Source organism: Pelodiscus sinensis, chromosome 2 (assembly GCF_052426305.1).
Source record: "Pelodiscus sinensis isolate ZL-2025 chromosome 2, ASM5242630v1, whole genome shotgun sequence".
NCBI lineage: Eukaryota > Metazoa > Chordata > Testudines > Trionychidae > Pelodiscus > Pelodiscus sinensis.
This window is the reverse complement of record NC_143053.1, coordinates 209,106,214-209,123,554: the sequence shown is the minus strand read 5'-3', so window position 1 is coordinate 209,123,554 and position 17,341 is coordinate 209,106,214. Positions and strand designations below refer to the sequence as shown.

Here is a 17,341-nt window from a genome sequence, read left to right as displayed (position 1 = left end):
CGGGCTCTGCAGCCGGAGGGTCACAGCGCCCAGAGGAGGATTCTTGCGGGGCTCTGGCTGGAGCCCGCGTGCGAACGGCTAAAGAGGCGGGCGGGGATTGGCAGCACGAGTCCGGCCGGGCCTTCCCAGCGCGGGGGGGGGGGGGGGCGCAGATCCGGGGGGGGGGGGGGGGGCTGAGACGCTTCCCCCGACCCCAGCCCTAAGCTCCGCCCCGGGAGCTCCTCGCCGGGCCGCGGCCCCGCCCCTGCAGCCCCCTCCCTCAGGCAGGTGCCCCCTGCCCCCTCGCCGCGCCTGCGCGCTGAGGCGGCTCCGAGCTCGGCGGCTTTGTTGTTGTTTCAGCCGCCGTCGGAAGCCGGGACCCGCCGCGCAGCCCAGCGGCCCCCAGCGAGCGCGCGCGCGAGCAGCCAGGCCCGGCCTGCAGGTGAGAGGCCGCCGGGCGTCTCTGGGGCGGCGGGGGCCGAGGGGCCCGTGGTGCGGGGCGGCCTGGGCAGCGGGCGAGGGGCCTGGTGAGCCGGCGCCACTGAGTGTTGGCGGGGGAGGGGTGTGTGTGTGCTCAGGTGGGGCGTGCGGCCCAGGGGTGGGTGGGGGGAGGGGTGTGCGCGCGCTCAGGTGGGGCGTGCGGCCCAGGGGCGGGGTGTGCGCGTGCTCAGGTGGGATGTGCGGCCCAGGGGCGGGGGGGGGGGGAGGGGTGTGCGCGTGCTCAGGTGGGATGTGCGGCCCAGGGGTGGGTGGGGGGAGGGGAGGGGTGTGTGTGTGTGCTCAGGTGGGATGTGCGGCCCAGGGGCGGTGTGTGTGGGGGGGGAGGGGTGTGTGTGTGCTCTGGTGGGATGTGCGGCCCAGGGGCGGTGTGTGTGGGGGGGAGGGGTGTGTGTGTGCTCAGGTGGGATGTGCGGCCCAGGGGCGGTGTGTGTGTGGGGGGGAGGGGTGTGTGTGTGCTCAGGTGGGATGTGCGGCCCAGGGGCGGTGTGTGTGGGGGGGGAGGGGTGTGTGTGTGCTCAGGTGGGATGGGCGGCGTTGTCATGTTGTGGCTTTGAGTTGTGTGTGTATGTGTGGGGGGATTGCTAATAGTTGGTTATTTAGGTCTCTGGTGAAATAAAAGTTTCTGCTTTCTGTTGTGGTGTCTGTGTTGTGGCTGCGGGGGCGGTGGCGGCATTCATCTGTAAACTCACTGTAGGCCCTGGCTGCGCTGAGGGCTGGCTCTCTGCTGTGTTCACACAGGATGTAAGTTTCAAGGTCCCAACATATGTTTCTTGAAACCTTTTTTTCCCCCCTGTGTACTTGTGTATAGCTGAAGGCTCGATTTGACAAAGATTGTGAAAGCTTGTGTATTCCATGTTATTAGCCTTGTCTATCCAGGCTGGAAAAACTTCTGAATACCACCCCATGTCTCTCTTATCTCTTCTACCTTATGTACTCAAGAACAGTTTGTAATACTAATGACTAATTCTCAACTGATATAGCAGACAACAGCAACGAATAGGCTTTTAAAACTGGGTGCACTATTATCATTTTGTTTGCTTTTTTTAAGAGTGGAATTTTAATTTTCCATATAGTAGGAGTGAAATAAATCCATTTTTAATGTGTCTTTTTTAAAAGAAAGTTTCATCCCTGTAGGCTACGTCAATACATACAATGCTGCACTAGCATTGCTGGTGTAAACTAAAAAATATACCTCCATGAACAGCATAAGCAATGTTGGTAGGAAACACTCTCCTACCTATATAGTGCTGTATGGACGAACACTTATGTTGATAACTTATATCACTCAGCAAGATAGTTTACTTATGCTCTTGAGTGACATAAGCTATGCTGGTATAGGCTGTAGTGTAATATTCAGAAGTATTGTGTCTAAGGAGCTGACTGCAGGTTTAGCAGCCAGCAATTCCTGAGTTGTAATTTTGGCTCCAACACTGGTTTATTGTATGTGTTTAAGCGCAAGCAGCTCTCCTAATTGCTTTTTCTTTCTGTATTCTCATCTACAAAATGTTAACTTTTTAAAACCCCATTGTAGAGGGGTATCACAGTTGAAACTTTATAGATTTGAGATGTAAAATATTACAGATAAAATGGTAGCTTTCTCTTAAGTTGGTGGCTGGATGAGCTAGTTGCAACTGTAGCATAACAGTAGCAGAGATAACAGAGAGGTAGTCCTGGTAGTCTGTATCCACAAAAACAATTAGGAATCCTGGGTATATCTATATTGGAGAGTATGCCTTCCAGCACAGATAGAGACTAGGGATGGTAATGGTTAACTGGTACCTAGGGAGCAATTTCACTAGGTTGGAAGTAACTGGGCTGGAGAAGTCCATCCTCGCAGTGGTGGAAGGGGTGGGGGAGTGAGGTGATGGTCTGGTCCCTTTTAATCAGTTAACTGTTTAAACTTAAGCTTAACCAGTTAACTAATTAAACAGGATTTTACATTCCTAGTAGAGACTAGGGATGTTAAAATGCAGTTAATTGACTTAGTCAATGGGCACTTCTGCATTCCTCCTTTGAAATGTATAGGAGCCCAGCTGGGGCTCTTGTACATTTCAAAGGAGGAATGCAGAACTCTGTTACAGCTGGGGGCCAGTGGGAAGTCCTGCTGACTCCAGGCTGCACAAGGGTGTCTGCTTCGAAATGAACAAGAGTCTCCAGTGAGGGCTCTTGTGCATTTCAAAAGCATGGAGCCCGGAGTCAGTTGGGAACTCCCTAGCTGACCCTGGTTCCGTGCGGCATTTCAGCAGAACTCAGGGGCAGCTGGAGAGACCCCAGCTGATCCTGTGTTTTGGGGAAATGCCGTGGGGAGCCTGGGATCATCTGGGCAGTCCCCAGCTGACCCCGGGCTCCACAGCAGCTGCCCCTTTAAAACGCTGCCTTGGGGTTTCAAAGCGGCAGTGCTGCAACTTTGAAGTACCCCTTACCACCCCTTTGCTGCCTCTGTCTCATAGAAGCAGCAAGGGGTGGGGCAGGGAAGTTGACTAGTCGACAGACTATCCGATAAGCATGTGGGGGTCTGAGCTCACGTGACTGGCCCCATTCACTGTCCATGTGGTAATATTCACTCTATTTTTAGTGCAGAACCTCATACTGTTCTAGTGAGAGCCTGTTTATCTGCTCTGAGATGGGGCATGTTTCCACCTGCAGTGTGAAGAACTTGGGGAGCCAAAGAGTTTGGCAGAATCATAAAACTCTCTCAATCAGGGCTGGGCAAAATACGGCCCCGGGGGCCAGATCCGGCCCACCAAGCCACTGGTTCCGGCCCTTGCACCATCCTGCTGGGACCTTCAGACATGCAGCTGCCACATTTTAAAGTGCAGCCCCTGTGTGTGTCTGCTTTGAAGGGAGAGGGAGGGTTTGCGGAATCTCCCAGCCCACTCCTTAGCTCCTATTGACTGGAAGCAGCTGATCAATAGGAACTGAGAGATTGACCTGGGGGATGGCAAGTCTCTTTCTCCCCCCTCTCCCCTTCCTGGAACTGGAAGCCACATGGAGGGAGTGGCCTGCAGTTTTAAGCAATCTGGGGCTGCAGCAGGTGGGAAGCCCAGCCTGATTTGGGGTTGCTGCAGGGGTGCTGGCCAGGAGATGCTTAGTTAAGAGCCTCCCAGCCAGAGCCTGCTTCTGGTACCTCAGTCCCTCCTGCATCCCAAGTCCCTCCCCTAGCTCACCATCCAAACCCTCTGCATCCCCCTGCTCCAGGTCACAACTCCTTTCCAGACCCTGCATCTCATTGCCCTGATCTAGGTCACCACCCCTTTCTTCACTGAAATTCCCTCTCAGACCTCACACTGTCTCCTTCACCTCAGTCCCTTACCCCGTGAATCCTTCTGCACCCAATCTTCATCCTAGACTAGAAATGTTAAATATTGGTTAACTGAATAGTTGATTAACCTCATGAATTCTTATCTGTTACTCAGCCAGTTTAAAACCAGCTTCCCTCATGGACTAGCTGCCTGTATGAGCTCCCAGTCCCAGTGCAAGCTGGAATTGAGCCAGGCTGCCTACCTGCCTACTGCCTAATACACTTTAAATCAGGCCTGGGCAAAATACGGCCTGCCAAGCCACTGGATACGGCCTGCGGAGGCAGTGGGGAGCCCCAGGCAGGCTCCCCAGCTTGCTCCGCGCACTGTTCAGAAACGCTCTGTTTTTGTTTTAAAACTGGAGGAGAGGAGGGAAGATTTAGGAGCCGCCCTGCCCCTAGCACGTTATCATTGGCCGGTTTCTGGTAGAAACTAGCCAATGTGAGCTGCTTGTTAGAATAACAGGCAGCTAAGAAGAATCACATCCCTTCTTCTGGGCTCAGTTATTTATGAAGCGCGTGGCCTGGCAAGCAGGCAGGCTGGCTGGGAAACATTTTAATCTGTGCAGGCAGGCTAGTTTGGCAGCTGACAAGTAAGTTTCTTGGCCACAGCCTGCTTTCCCGCCCCAACTCTCTGTCCCCCCCACTCGACATACTCCAAACCTCTGTCCTCCTCTTAAACCCATACCTCCTTCCAGATCTAGCACCTCAATCTCGTGCCCCAGATCACAATCCCCTTTTACCATAGGTCACAACCCAAACCCCTGCACTTCAGTCCCCTGCCCTAGGTCATGATCGCCTGCATCATCCCGACTCCCTTCCAGACTCCAGTCTCCCTCCTGCACCCCAGCCCCTTACTCAAAGCTCCCTTCTGCACCCAGCCTCCATTACAGACCCTGCATCTCCATTAATATCATGGAAGAGTGTGGCTTTCAACCACTTTCCAAAATCTTGGAGTGCCCTGCCCCCCCATCAGAAATTATTTCCCACCCCTGCTTTAAATGCAGAGCCGCAGTGAGGGTAGGTCCCAGACTCCTCTCAAGCCAGGAGTGAGCCAGACTGCTGGCCAGTCTGCTAAAAAATTTACTAGTTGGGGTAAGGGGAGAGCATTAGTCTATAGCATTAACCTATAAGCTTTTGCTTATCAGTTAATCGACTATACTATTATATCCCTATCCTAGACCCCACATCTCCTCCACAGAAAAACGCAGCCCTTGGTCACTTTCCAAAATCTTGGAGTGTGCCACCCCCCCATCAAAAATTATTGCTCACCCCTGCCCTAAATAGACTAATGACTACAGGGGGCAAAAGGTGTCATTTGTAGTCAGTGAACAGTTTATTAAATTAGCCACTTTTTCAGTTTTTTCTAACAAATTCCAATCCTAAATGTGTTCGTTATTTATATGGTTTGTGTGACCCTGTTTTAGCCTTGAAATTGTTCATAAACTACTTGCTGAAGCTTGTGCTGTGGATGCTTATTATTTACAGTATGCTCTGTGTTTTCAGTCATCTGAGCTGTCTGTTATTTCAGATCCATTATTGGATCATGCCCAAATCCACAAAGCACATTCAAAATGGCTGTAAGAATATCCATCTGAGTAGGTGTCCTTATCATGAATTTTCTTGTGACTAAAACTTGATTTGAACGAATACTTGCTTAAACCAGGAAAATTGGTCATGAATATTCACACACATTCATAATTTTTAGTTCCAGCAAATGTCTGTGTTCTCCCAACTGTAATGATGATGTAGTAATGCCGTGGTCCCCAACACGGTGCCCGCGGGCGCCATGGCGCCCGTGGGGGCATTTCAGTGCGCCCGCCAGGTGCTCGGGGCTGGCCTGGCCCCGGGCACATGGCGCATGGGCGCTTGTGGGGGGAGCGCGCTTGGCGGGGGGAGCGCCGGACGCGCGGCACGCGGCGCGGGCAGGCGCCGGCCCCGGGCACGCGGCGGGGGGGAGCGCTGGCACTTGGCGGGAGGGGAGCGCCGGGCACTCGGCAGGAGGAGGGGAGTGCCGGCCCTGGACGCGCGGCCCTCGGCGGGGGGGGGGGGAGCGCCGGCCCCGGGCGCGCGGCACTCGGCGGGGGGAGCGCTGGCCCCGGGCGCGCGGCTATGGGGGGGCCCCCGCCCCCGGGCGCGCAGCTGGGGGGGGCCCCGCCCCTGGGCATGCGGCAAGGGGGGGGCCCGCCCCCGGGCGCGCTAGTGTCCCCGCCCCCTGGCGCCCGGCGGGCAAACGGCCACGCCCCCTGGCGCCCGACAACCTCAAAAGGTTGGGGACCACTGTAGTAATGCTTCTGGAAGTCTGGGATTGACAGTAAGATATCAATGAACTTCTGACCTTTTTCTATCCTTTCCCTAATACGTTTTATCAGTCCTTGGAATAAATAATATATATTTTCAAAATATGAGAAGTCCATGCAGTAGGAATGCATGCAAGTTCTTAAAATAGTACTTTACTTTCCCTGTATGGACCATCTTATTATGCAACTGCAGGAATGGATTTCCTTTATATTTTAGATTTTTTTGGTGCCATATCAGAAATTAATAGTATGATCTTGCAGTCCCTATTAAGGCAAAATTTGCTTTGAGTTCAATAGAAGAATTGTGTATGGGCGGGAGTAATGTGCTCAGGATCAGACTGTGCATTAGTATGAGAATTGTTCAGACCCTGTGAAAGACTGTAATCTAAGTTAGTGGTGCGCAGCCTGTGCATTGCGACCCCCAATGGGGTTGCGGATGTCTTCCTGGAGGGCTGCCAACGGCCGGGCCCAGCCTCCGGCCGGCCAGATCTAAATGTCGCACCATGCTGCTCAAATTATCTTGGGGGTCGTGAAACGAGTATATGGTCGTGGTTGAAAAGAGGTTGTGCACCACTGATCTAAATCATGGTAGTTGGTGTGCTATTCTGCAGTAAAAATTAATAGTGGTAGGTTATATATCTGTATAAGGGCAACTAAAGTGATTAGGGGTTTAAAACGGGTCTCATATGAAGAGAGGCTAAAGCGACTGGGACTTTTCAGTTTAGAAAAGAGGAGACTGACGGGGGATATGATAGAGGTATATAAAATCATGAGTGGTGTGGAGAGGGTGAATAAAGAAAAGTTATTTATTCGTTCCCATAATAGAACTACTAGAGGACACGAAATGAAATTAATGGGTAGTAGGTTTAAAACTAATAAAAGAAAGTTCTTTTTCACACAGCGCATAGTCAACCTGTGGAACTCCTTGTCAGAGGAGGCTGTGAAGGCTAGGACTATAACTGAGTTTAAAGAGAAGCCAGATACATTCATGGAGGTTAAGTCCATAAAATGCTATTAACCAGGGGATAGAAATGGTGTCCCTGGCCTCTGTTTGTCAGAGGCTGGAGATGGATGGCACGAGACAAATTGCTTGATTATTAAAATACAGGACTATGTAGCACTTTAAAGACTTAACAAGATGGTTTATTAGATGATGAGCTTTCGTGGGCCAGACCCACTTCCTCAGATCAAATAGTGGAAGAAAATAGTCACAACCATATATACCAAAGGATACAATTTTAAAAAATGGTCACATATTGTATCCTTTGGTATATATGGTTGTGACTATTTTCTTCCACTATTTGATCTGAGGAAGTGGGTCTGGCCCACGAAAGCTCATCATCTAATAAACCATCTTGTTAGTCTTTAAAGTGCTACATAGTCCTGAATTTTGCTTCAGCTACACCAGACTAACACGGCTATATTTCCATTACTATTCTGCTTGATTATTGTCTTCGGTTCACCCTCTCTGGGGCACCTGGTGTTAACCACTGTCGGCAGACAGGCTACTGGGCTAGATGGACCTTTGGTCTGACCCAGTATGGCCATTCTTATGTTCTGTCTGCTAGAAAGGTACAGACGCTTGCAAAATATTTTACCTTGGGGTTATATTTCCACAGTAGTAACACTCCCACTGATTATACTGGAGCATAGCCATAAACCCACTGTAGAGAATTATTCCCGTTAGAGGTTGGTACAGAAATGGTGGCCAGGAGCAAGTGCTGGGGCTAATGTACTGGCAAGAAGTCCATGCCCTTTTTGCCCTCTTATTTTCTCATCAGATGTCTTCCTGGACTGTGCTTGGTAGGGATGTTAAGTGGCATTTAATCAGCTAATATTAGTTGATAAGCGGGGGACTGGTCCCGAGAGCTAACCCTACTGTGGCATTGCCTTTTAAATATATTAAGAGCCATTAGGCTCTTAATACATTTAAAAGACTAAAGTGCAGTTGGGGGAGGACCAGGTGCAAGCTGGACAGCTGATTCCTGGCTCGCACCTGGTCCCCAATACATCTCTGCCTCCCCTGTGGAGATGGTGCTGGGGGTAGGGGCAGCTGGCTTTTAATTTGGCTCCCCCCAGCACTGGCTCCTATCGCCCACCCCAGCTGCCTCTCACTGATAGAAGCATCGAGCAGAGGGAAAAGTGGCTAGTCAAGTGGCTTATTAGCTAGTTCATTGTTTCTCAATTTTATTTGGCCGAGGAACCCTTTTCAGGTTTTCAGAATTTCAAGGAACCCCTAGGTTTGTCAAGCAAAAAAAAAAAGGGGGAGGGGGATCCCCACCAATGCATGAAAATCACATTCCTTCCCCAAGACTCCCCCACCCCCCTTCCTTCCTTGAGGCCTCATTAGCTCTGTTCCCCTCCTCTCCATCACTTGCTATCCCCAGCCCTTATACACTCTCACTAGGTTGAGACGGGAGGTGTGGGGTGGGAATGATGGATATGGGTGTGGGAAGGGGATAGCAAGCTACAAGCTCTGGGAGGGAATTTGGAGGCAGGAGAAGGGGATGTTGGCTTCGGGAGGGGGCTCAGGTGGAAGGTTGGGGTGCTGAGCAAGCCATGGGCTTGTGGATGTGAGGGTGCAGGAGTTTGGGCTGGATATGTGAGGGACTCAGGGCAAGAAGGTTGTGAGTGATGGGCTCAGGACACAGATTTGTGATGTGTGGATGGTGCAGGAGTGTTGCAGCAGAAGACTGAGGATGTGGGGAGTTTGGGGATGTAAGAGGCTCAGGACAGGGGGTTCCAGTGTATGATAGGCTCAGATCTGGGGTCAGGTAGTGCAGGAGTGTTATGATGCTGCCGTGAGATTGGGGTTTGGACCCAATTGGGGGCTTGTTGGCCAGGCTTCATTTTTAAATAAAATAAAATATTATTTTTAAATTAAATAAAATATTATGTCAAACTCAAAAGGTTTTAGCATTGTCTTTATTTATGAGAGGGGTGAGGAACCTGTTTTGAGTCAAGGGTCACTGACCCACAGAAAAGTCAGTTGGGGCCACACAAGTGAGATGCAAAAAAATCCAACAACCCTCCAAAAATCCCCAAGCCTCACTGATGTGGTCCCAAATGTGCTGGTCGGGGCAGGGGACAGAGTGAAACTGGGTTCTGGGGCTGGGGAGAGGGTGCTGCTAGGTGGAAGGATGCTGGCTCAGGTGGCAGGGTGCTGGGGCAGGCAGGTGGCAGGGTGCTGGGGTCAAGGACATGGTCCTGCTGGGCACTAGGATGACTGGCAGGGTCCTGGGGCCAGGGACAGGGAGGGGACTTGAGTAGGAGGAGCTGGACCTCCCTGATCTGGCACCCTCTGGACCTGCCCTGGTTCCAGATGAGGGATTTTTGGACCAGGAGAGGTCATTTCAGGGCTCCTGGTTTCCCCCCGCCCCCACACACTAGGCTTCTTTGCACCTCTAACCCCTGCAACCCAACTGAGCTGCCCACCCCTGCTGGTTCCCTGCACCTCCCCCAAAACCATCCCCCACAATCCAAGGGAGTGCAGCACCAGTTCCTTGCAGCCCCTCACAGCCCAGCTGAGCTCCCTGTCTGTTCCGTATGTCCTCCCCCATACACCTCAGCCCAGCTGAGCCCTGCACTGGTTCCCTGCATGCTTCCCTCACAGCACAGCTGAGCCCCGTTTCCCTTGAATCTAGCCCTGGTTCCTCCTCCTGCAGGCAAACTGAGTTCTGAGCTCCATACACACACACCCACAGCCCAGCCCAGCCCAGCTCCCCGGACCTCCCCATTTTGCAACCCAGCTGAGCTCAATTTCCCTGCACCTTCCCCCAAACCATGCAGACATGCTGAGAAAGCGCTGATTCCCTGCCCCTGCCTCCCTCCTGCCCTCCCCTTGGCTGTCTCTACACTGGCACGATCTTGCGCCAAAGCGGCTGCTCTTGCGCAAAAACTTGCTTCCTGTCTACACTGGCCACGTGTTCTTGTGCAAGTACACTGACATTCTCATGTATGAAATCATGGATTCTTGAGCAAGAACTATGATGCTCCGGCTTAGGAATAAGCCCTTTTGCGCAACTGTTATTGCGCAAGAGGCCAGTGTGAACAGGCAACATGAATTTCTTGCGCAAGAAAACCCTATGGCTAAAATGGCCATCGACGCTTTCTTGGGCAAGAGAACATCCACACTGCCATAGATGCTCTTGTGTAAAAGCACAGCTCGCAAGTACTGAGTTCATGTGGCTTGTTTGATGTGCCACTGTGGCACCCGAGTTATTAATAAATATTTTTAAACCTTTACCTTTTCTCTCTGCTGCCATGTCTCCTCCCCTCGTTCCATCAGCTTCCCTGGTGCCTGCTGCCCCCCAACTCCTCACCCTCCTCTGCTGTCCTGACTCCTGCCCTTCTCACTGCCCTCAGCCCTCCTGCTACCTGCCCCCCTCCACCAGCCCTTCTCTCCTCTCTGTGCCCACCCCTCCAGTAGCCCCACTCTGATCATGTGAGCTACCCCTCCTCATCCCCTCTTCTAACACTTCCCTGTACAAACCTGTCCTGCGTTTCTCCTCTGGTGCTGGTCCCTCCCCTGCAGGTGTCTGCCCTTCTGCTTCACCCCAGAATCCCCTGGCACCTGCACCTTCCCTTACTCCTGCACCCTCCTGGTGCCTCCCCCTTCCCTCACTGCCCCTACCTCCTTTGCCCTCTTTTTCCCTGATGTCCACCCCCTCACCATCCTCTGCCCCCGTTCCTCTCATGCCCCTCTGTGCCCTCACACATGACTTGCTCCATTCCAGCCTTCCTCATTCCCACCCCTTCTTTCAAGCCTTCTCTCAGCACCTCCCCTCCCCCCTCTTGTCCCCAATATCCTTACCCTCTCCCCTCCCAGCATCACCCTGTCCCACTCCCACTGACACCTCCCCTCTTGCCTTTTTCCTCGTTGTCTGCACTTGGCCCCCTGGTAGAGTCTCTCTTCCACCCTGTCCCTTTGGTGCCTTCCCCTCTCTTCCCCCTCTGCACAAGCCCCTTCCTCTCCCAGCCCTTCCTCTTCCTTCTGCCTTTCACTTTGCATGGCTGTAGTCTGTGCTCTTTCCCTTGACTCTGAACTCGCAACTCAGCCGCACAGTGCAACACAGTGCCCAGCAGTTTTAAAATCCTGAGCTGTGACGCTACGTCATGCCCAGGCGTCTCCCCGCCCACCGGTTGGAGCATGCCACGCAGGGCAGCAGCAGCCAGCAAGGGGGAGCTCAGTGAAGGTTGTGCACTGCAGGGACGGTCCAGGGACGGGGCTAGGGGAGAGAGACTCTGGGGCTGGGGTGGGAGGACGCACTGGGGGCCAGGGCCTGCTCCAGCTCCAAATATTGGAGGAGCATGGGCACCACGAGCCCATACAACTCGCTGCCCATGCCTCTGCTGGCTAGCCGGCTCTCTCTCTCTTTCAGAGGGGGCGGGGGAGTGCTGGCTCCTCACGGAACCCCTAGTTTTGCTTTGCAGAACCCCAGGGTTCCCCAGAGCACCAATTGGAAAACACTGAGCTAGTTGATGGTTACATTCCTAGTGTTTGGTGGTGTGAGGTGGAGGGATGGGTAAATCTATAATATAGATCAGGGGTCAGCAACTTTTCAAACCAAAGAGCCAAACTACATCAAAATTTACAACAAGTGGTCAGCAGAGAGCCATATAAGAATGCCCATTTGCATGACTGAAAATATATGACTTAATATTATTTTCAGGTCTTTTCAAACAATACAATCTACTCGCCTCTGGCAAGTAGATTTCAGCTGCGCGCCCCGTTCATTCGCGGTGCGTGCATGCACAATGTGGTTCTTGCGCATGTGCAGTACGGGGCTGGTGAGCGGTTTTTGCTGCCATTCGTCAAGCCCTGATTATTGGTAATTGACATGATTAATAATAGCATAAATGAAGCCTTGTACTCAGGGTTTGTTTAATGCGACTTCTGCTGCAGCATCTTTTTGCACATAACTGGTCAAATCCAGCTTCATGCACACTTTCAGGCTGTCCTCTGTCATTCTTATGGCAGGGATGTGGGGATGCAGGAATTTGGGTATGTGGAGTAGGAGGGGCTCAGGGTTGGGGCGTGGGAGGTGCAGGAGTGTTATGATGCAGCTTTCAGATTTGGGACTTGTTGGCCAGGCTTTATTGTTAAATAAAGTAAAATATTATGTCCAACACAAATGGTTTCAACATTGTCTTTATTTATGGCGGGGATGGGGAACCTTTTTTGGGTCAGGGACCACTGTCCCACAAAAAGTCAGTCAGGGACCACACAAGTGAGAAGCAAAAAAAAAAAAAAAAACCTCTCCAAAAACTTCCAACCCTCTCTGATGTGGCCCTCAACTGATACACCTGGCACTCCAGCCCCACAGGGGAAGGAGGGAGAGAGTAAGGGCAGGGAGGATTGAGGTTCAAGGCCTCAAGCCAGGTTAACTTTTCTGGGGTTCCAGGTTTAGTGGGTTCCAGTTTGCGGAACCGAGCTGACATTGAGGGATGGGTGTGCAGAATCTGGGTGGGAGGTAGGGTGCAGGAGCAGATTGAGAGTAGGATGTCTGGCTGCGGGAAGGAGGTAGGAACATGCTGGGGGGGGGGGTAGGAACCTGGCTGGGGGGAGAGGGTAGGAGCAGGGTGCATGTCTGGCCAGGGGATAGTGGGCAGGAGCAGGGTGTGGGAATTTCCATCAACTAGTCTATAGGCACTTCTGCATGCAGCCTGGAGCCAGAGTCCCCAGCAGGGCCTCCCTTGTATTTCAAAGCAGAAGTGCAGCATGGAGCCCAGGGTCAGTGGGACACTTAGAGTCCCCTGCTGACTCCGGGCTCCATGCTGCGCTGCAGGTTTGAAATGCCACATGGAGCCCGGGATCAGCGGGGGACTCTTCAGCTGATTCCGGGCTCCCTACTGCATTTCGGAGGAACCCGGGATCAGATCCCAGGCTAGAGTTCCCAGCTGACCTTGGGCTCCACCCAGCGCTGCCACCTTGAAACGCTGAGACGGTGTTCAAAGGGGCAGCGCTGCACAGATAGAGGCAGCAAGGCGGGGAGAGGGGGATCGACTAGTCAACTGACTATCCGATAAGCATTTGCTTATCGGATAGTTAACTAGCTCTTAACATCCTTAGTGTGGGTGGGTGTCTGGCCAGGGGGAAAGGGGCAGGAGCAGACTGGGGGAGTAAAGGAGGTAGGGTTTCGGTGACACTTACTTGCTTTTTGCACCCGTGCTGCTCCCAGGCTCCCTTTCCCTGGTATGGCTTCCTGCTGCTCCATTGTAGGGATGTTAAATATTGGTTAACTGAATAGTCAATTAACCTCAAATTCTTATTGGTTACTCGACTAGTCTGAAATCCCCAGGGGTAGGGCTGCACTCACAAGGAGTCCCCTGCCACTCCCCGCTGCTGCCTTTGTATTGGAGGCAGCAGCATGGGGTGCCTGGCGGGAGCTGGCCCTTGAGGAGATGCAGTTTAAAAACCAGGTCCCCTCATGGACTGGCTGCCTGTTGCCCCGCACTACTGCCTCTGATACAGAGGCAGTGCAGAGTGGCAGTAGGCCTTGTCCAGGGGGAGGAGGGCAGTCTGAGCTCCTGGACCCAGTGCAAGCCAGAACTGAGTCGGGCTGCCTGCCTGACTTCTAATACACTTTAAATGCCGAGCTGCAGCAGGGTAAGTTCTAGATCAGGTTCAAGCCGGAAGTAAGCCAGGCTGCTGGCCAGCCTGCTAAAAAATGTACTGGCCAGAGGTGGGGGATGGAACGCGTGCAGTCTGTAGCATTAACCGATAAGTTTCACTCTATTTCCTTCATTGTTCTTTTCGCTAAAAATTATCAACACTGAAATAATATTATTACTGCATTGTTATAATTGAATTTTAGAGTTGATGTCCAGTTAGCATAATAGAATCTAGGGGAATTCGTGCTCCTCAGACTTTGTTATAGGCTGTTCGCAGACTCAGGCAGACGACCACACCAGTTATGCTCAGTTCATATTAGGAAGCTTTTGCTTTTAGCTCTCCTAATTACAAATATTATTAAAAAAAAACAGATTCTGGACAATCTGAATGTTGTGTGCAGGCTGGATGGAATCTGCAAATCATGTATTTGACTTCTCTTCAGAGTAAACTGTTAATTGTCAGCTGTTCAATTTCAGATTGCATCTTGTTTTGTTTCTTCTGATATCATTTTATTATGAATTCTAAATTAATTGGGCTATTTTCATTATGAGTACTGCAAAATTAATAGCTCTTCCTATGTTTTGTATAAGATAGTAAACCATTTTGAGTGTTTTTCCTAAAACCTACTTTTTACTCTCTCTACCATCAGACATGGGGAAATCCTTTTCTCACCTGCCTTTACATACGTGTAAGGAAGATGGCTATGATGGAGGTACAGCATCTGAAAACATGAGGAATGGATTAGTTCACTCTGAATCCCATAGTGAAGATGGAAGAAGTGGGGATGTGTCACAGTTCCCCTATGTGGAATTTACAGGAAGAGACAGTGTCACTTGTCCCACTTGCCAAGGAACAGGGAGAATTCCACGTGGTAGGTGTTATAATTTACGAGGAAATATGTTTAATTTTAAGCGAATGCCCTGCATCCAGTAACTACAACTCCGTAACTGAAATTTGTTTTTATTTGTGCACTGCCGAGAAGATAGTCAGATTATGCTAAATCAACATTTTATAAATTACCTTTTCAGTATATGTATGAGAAAATCAGTGGAAGATTTAATCTTGATTTGCTTGTGCATATGTGCTCATAATTCTCTTTGTATCTAGATATTTTATTCCTTAACTATATATTGAAACGAGTAGGAAGAGTTGTACAGATGGACGTTTTATGATACCTCTCACTGGAATATATACAGTGGTAATCAGAACCTGCACTCTTGAGGATATTATGTTAATAATGTTCTCTCTAATTTTTATTTTTAAAACATGTAAGTCAACTTAGAATTTAGCTGTCCATCAAGTGTAGGGTCTTCTGGATGTTTTTGCTGTTATGCTTTCAGTATGCATTTCTGTTTAACAGAAATGGTCATACCAGTTTTGTGAGGTAACAGTTCTTACAATTAATGTACAATATGTACAACCATCATACATATTGGTTGAAAACATTTTAAAATTTGAACTTCGCAGTTTTATATAATTTTTAGTTAAAAGTTAAAGCGCTTTAACTGGACAGTAACATGTAGCTCTCATTTTATAGATGGAGAAATTTAGGCAAAGCTAGGTCTTTTAATTGGCCTTTTAACTATGGCAAGGAATGAGAGTACAGAGAATCTGTTGTGTTTTTTTTGCTTTGACAAATCTATACCTTAAATTACTCCACCTCTTAAAATGAACTATAATATGGAAAATGACCTTTATAGAAACTAATTACAGTAGCACATATAGTGTTTTCCTTTTAGCTGTCCTTTGTATCTTGTGTTAAAAGCTTTACTTCTATTTGTCTTTCTTTTAAAAGTAGCATTTTTATGCCTTTAAGAAGGTCTTTGCTCCTTTATAGATAGTAATGTCAATCATTGCAAAACCACATTGTATTCTGCTTGTTAAAATCATAATTGAGAAATTCAGATCTCAGTAGGTAGTTATGCTTTTATGTATTGTGTATACTCCGATAAGGGTTTTTTCTTGAAATCCATGGATTTTGCATGCATTCAATAGCAAATATTAATTGTTGCTTGGGAAAATCATTTAAAATAGGTTAGCTATATTTCTGGACATGAAACGTTTTTCTCCTGTGACTTCATTGTTGGATGCTCCTTGTTACTTCTGTTTTTCTTAAAAGATGATGCACTTGTCTTTGCATGTTTGCGCTCCTGACAGTATTCATGCAAAGATTCTCAAATATATTTGTGAACAGTAGGATGAAATAGTTCATCATATGGTGATATTATCCTTTCTAGCTGACATTCCTTGGAGGATTTCTTGCTAGCTAGCAGATGATATGAGAATTTGGGTGAAGTCTAATACCCAGTGTTGTTGAAGTTCAGCATTTTGGTTTTAAAAAATGCACCTTCAAGTATCATGGTGTACACAGCTTTGAAAATACTTGGCTTTGGGTAATATAATGCGTTTAAAAAGTTATCACAAAAATTAATTTAAAGCTGTGTCTTTTACTGTGGTGTATTTGACAGATGTCATTTTGGAGAGGTTCATCTTCCATCCTTAAATGGATTATGGTTAGCCTGGTCAAATGACTAGTAGATACCCATGTCAAAGCAAAGTCCATCTCTTCAGTAGTAGACTTTTTTTGGTCAAAATTAGAATTCTTACTGTGTGTTCAGTAACAGGAAGTACAATCCTTGAGAAGACAATACATTTGTAGTTCTACATGCTGCACTTAGGATTTACCCTGACTTTCTGAAATGTACGAAATCTATGACTTCCTTGTCTTCATGAGCATACTGCCATGTGTTAGCTAATTTTTTTTCCTGTAAAAGAGACAGTCTTAGGTATACTACCTCATTTATATTTCAGCAAAAGATAATCTTCCTCAAATTACTCTTGCATCTTTAATTTGACTATTTTTCATTTTCCCTCCTAAAAAGGTTATTTGTGGGAGAATTTTGCACCACTGTTCATGTGCAGAATTCATGTGTCCTGCAGAACTTGTTTTCTGTACATTGTGCCCAAGAAATGCTGCAGTTCTACTTTTGTCTGCTAGAGGCCATAGTGGTGCCAGAATAGCCATCAACAGGGCTCGACAAATAATGCAATCTACTCGCCCATGGCGAGTAGATTGCAACCCGGAAGAGCCGGGTTCAGGCGATCTGCGTATACGCAGATCGCCGTACAGCGCGGCTGGCGAGCAGGGCTTGCCGCAGTTTGGCGAGCCCTGGCCATCAATATGAATACAGCTAGCTGTTCTGGTGTCACAATAGCCTCTGGGCAAAAGGCAGAATTGCACAACTTCTGGGATAGAATGTATTTTTGGGGTGGGGTTGTGGAATTCCACCAGGAGTAGAAGTTCATTACAACATTCAGCCTGCCGAGCCAGACAAAGTGGAGCACACAGGGCTGCTCCTGGCTCAGTGGAGCGGAGGGCGTGTTGTCATAGACTGGTGTTCAGAATGGCTAATGCAGGAGACAGACTGGGATATGTGCTTAGAGCTAGTGGGGTGATGGCGTTAAGCCAGGAACTTAATGAGAGTGGGGGTGCAAAGTCACATGGGCATGGGAGGATGCTATGGAAACCCATGGGGATGGAGGTAGGGATGTTAAAGACTAGTCGACTATCCAATAAGCATTTGCTTATCAGTCTTTCGACTAGTTGATTTCTCCCACTTCTCCCCCCCCCTTGTTGTCTCTATGAGA

The 17,341-nt window shown here is 49.5% G+C and overlaps 1 protein-coding gene across 1 annotated transcript in view; it reads left to right on the top strand.

Annotated features, from left to right (window-relative positions):
* Positions 1 to 196: 196 nt before the first annotated feature.
* The window catches only part of TMEM106B (transmembrane protein 106B), a 39,552-nt gene continuing 22,407 nt past the window's right edge, over positions 197 to 17,341 (top strand). The window contains exons 1-2 of the mRNA XM_075922306.2: positions 197 to 421; positions 14,343 to 14,564. Coding sequence (XP_075778421.1) covers positions 14,345 to 14,564 — 220 coding nt within the window. The 5' untranslated portion in view covers positions 197 to 421; positions 14,343 to 14,344. The remainder of the gene's footprint in view (positions 422 to 14,342; positions 14,565 to 17,341) is intronic.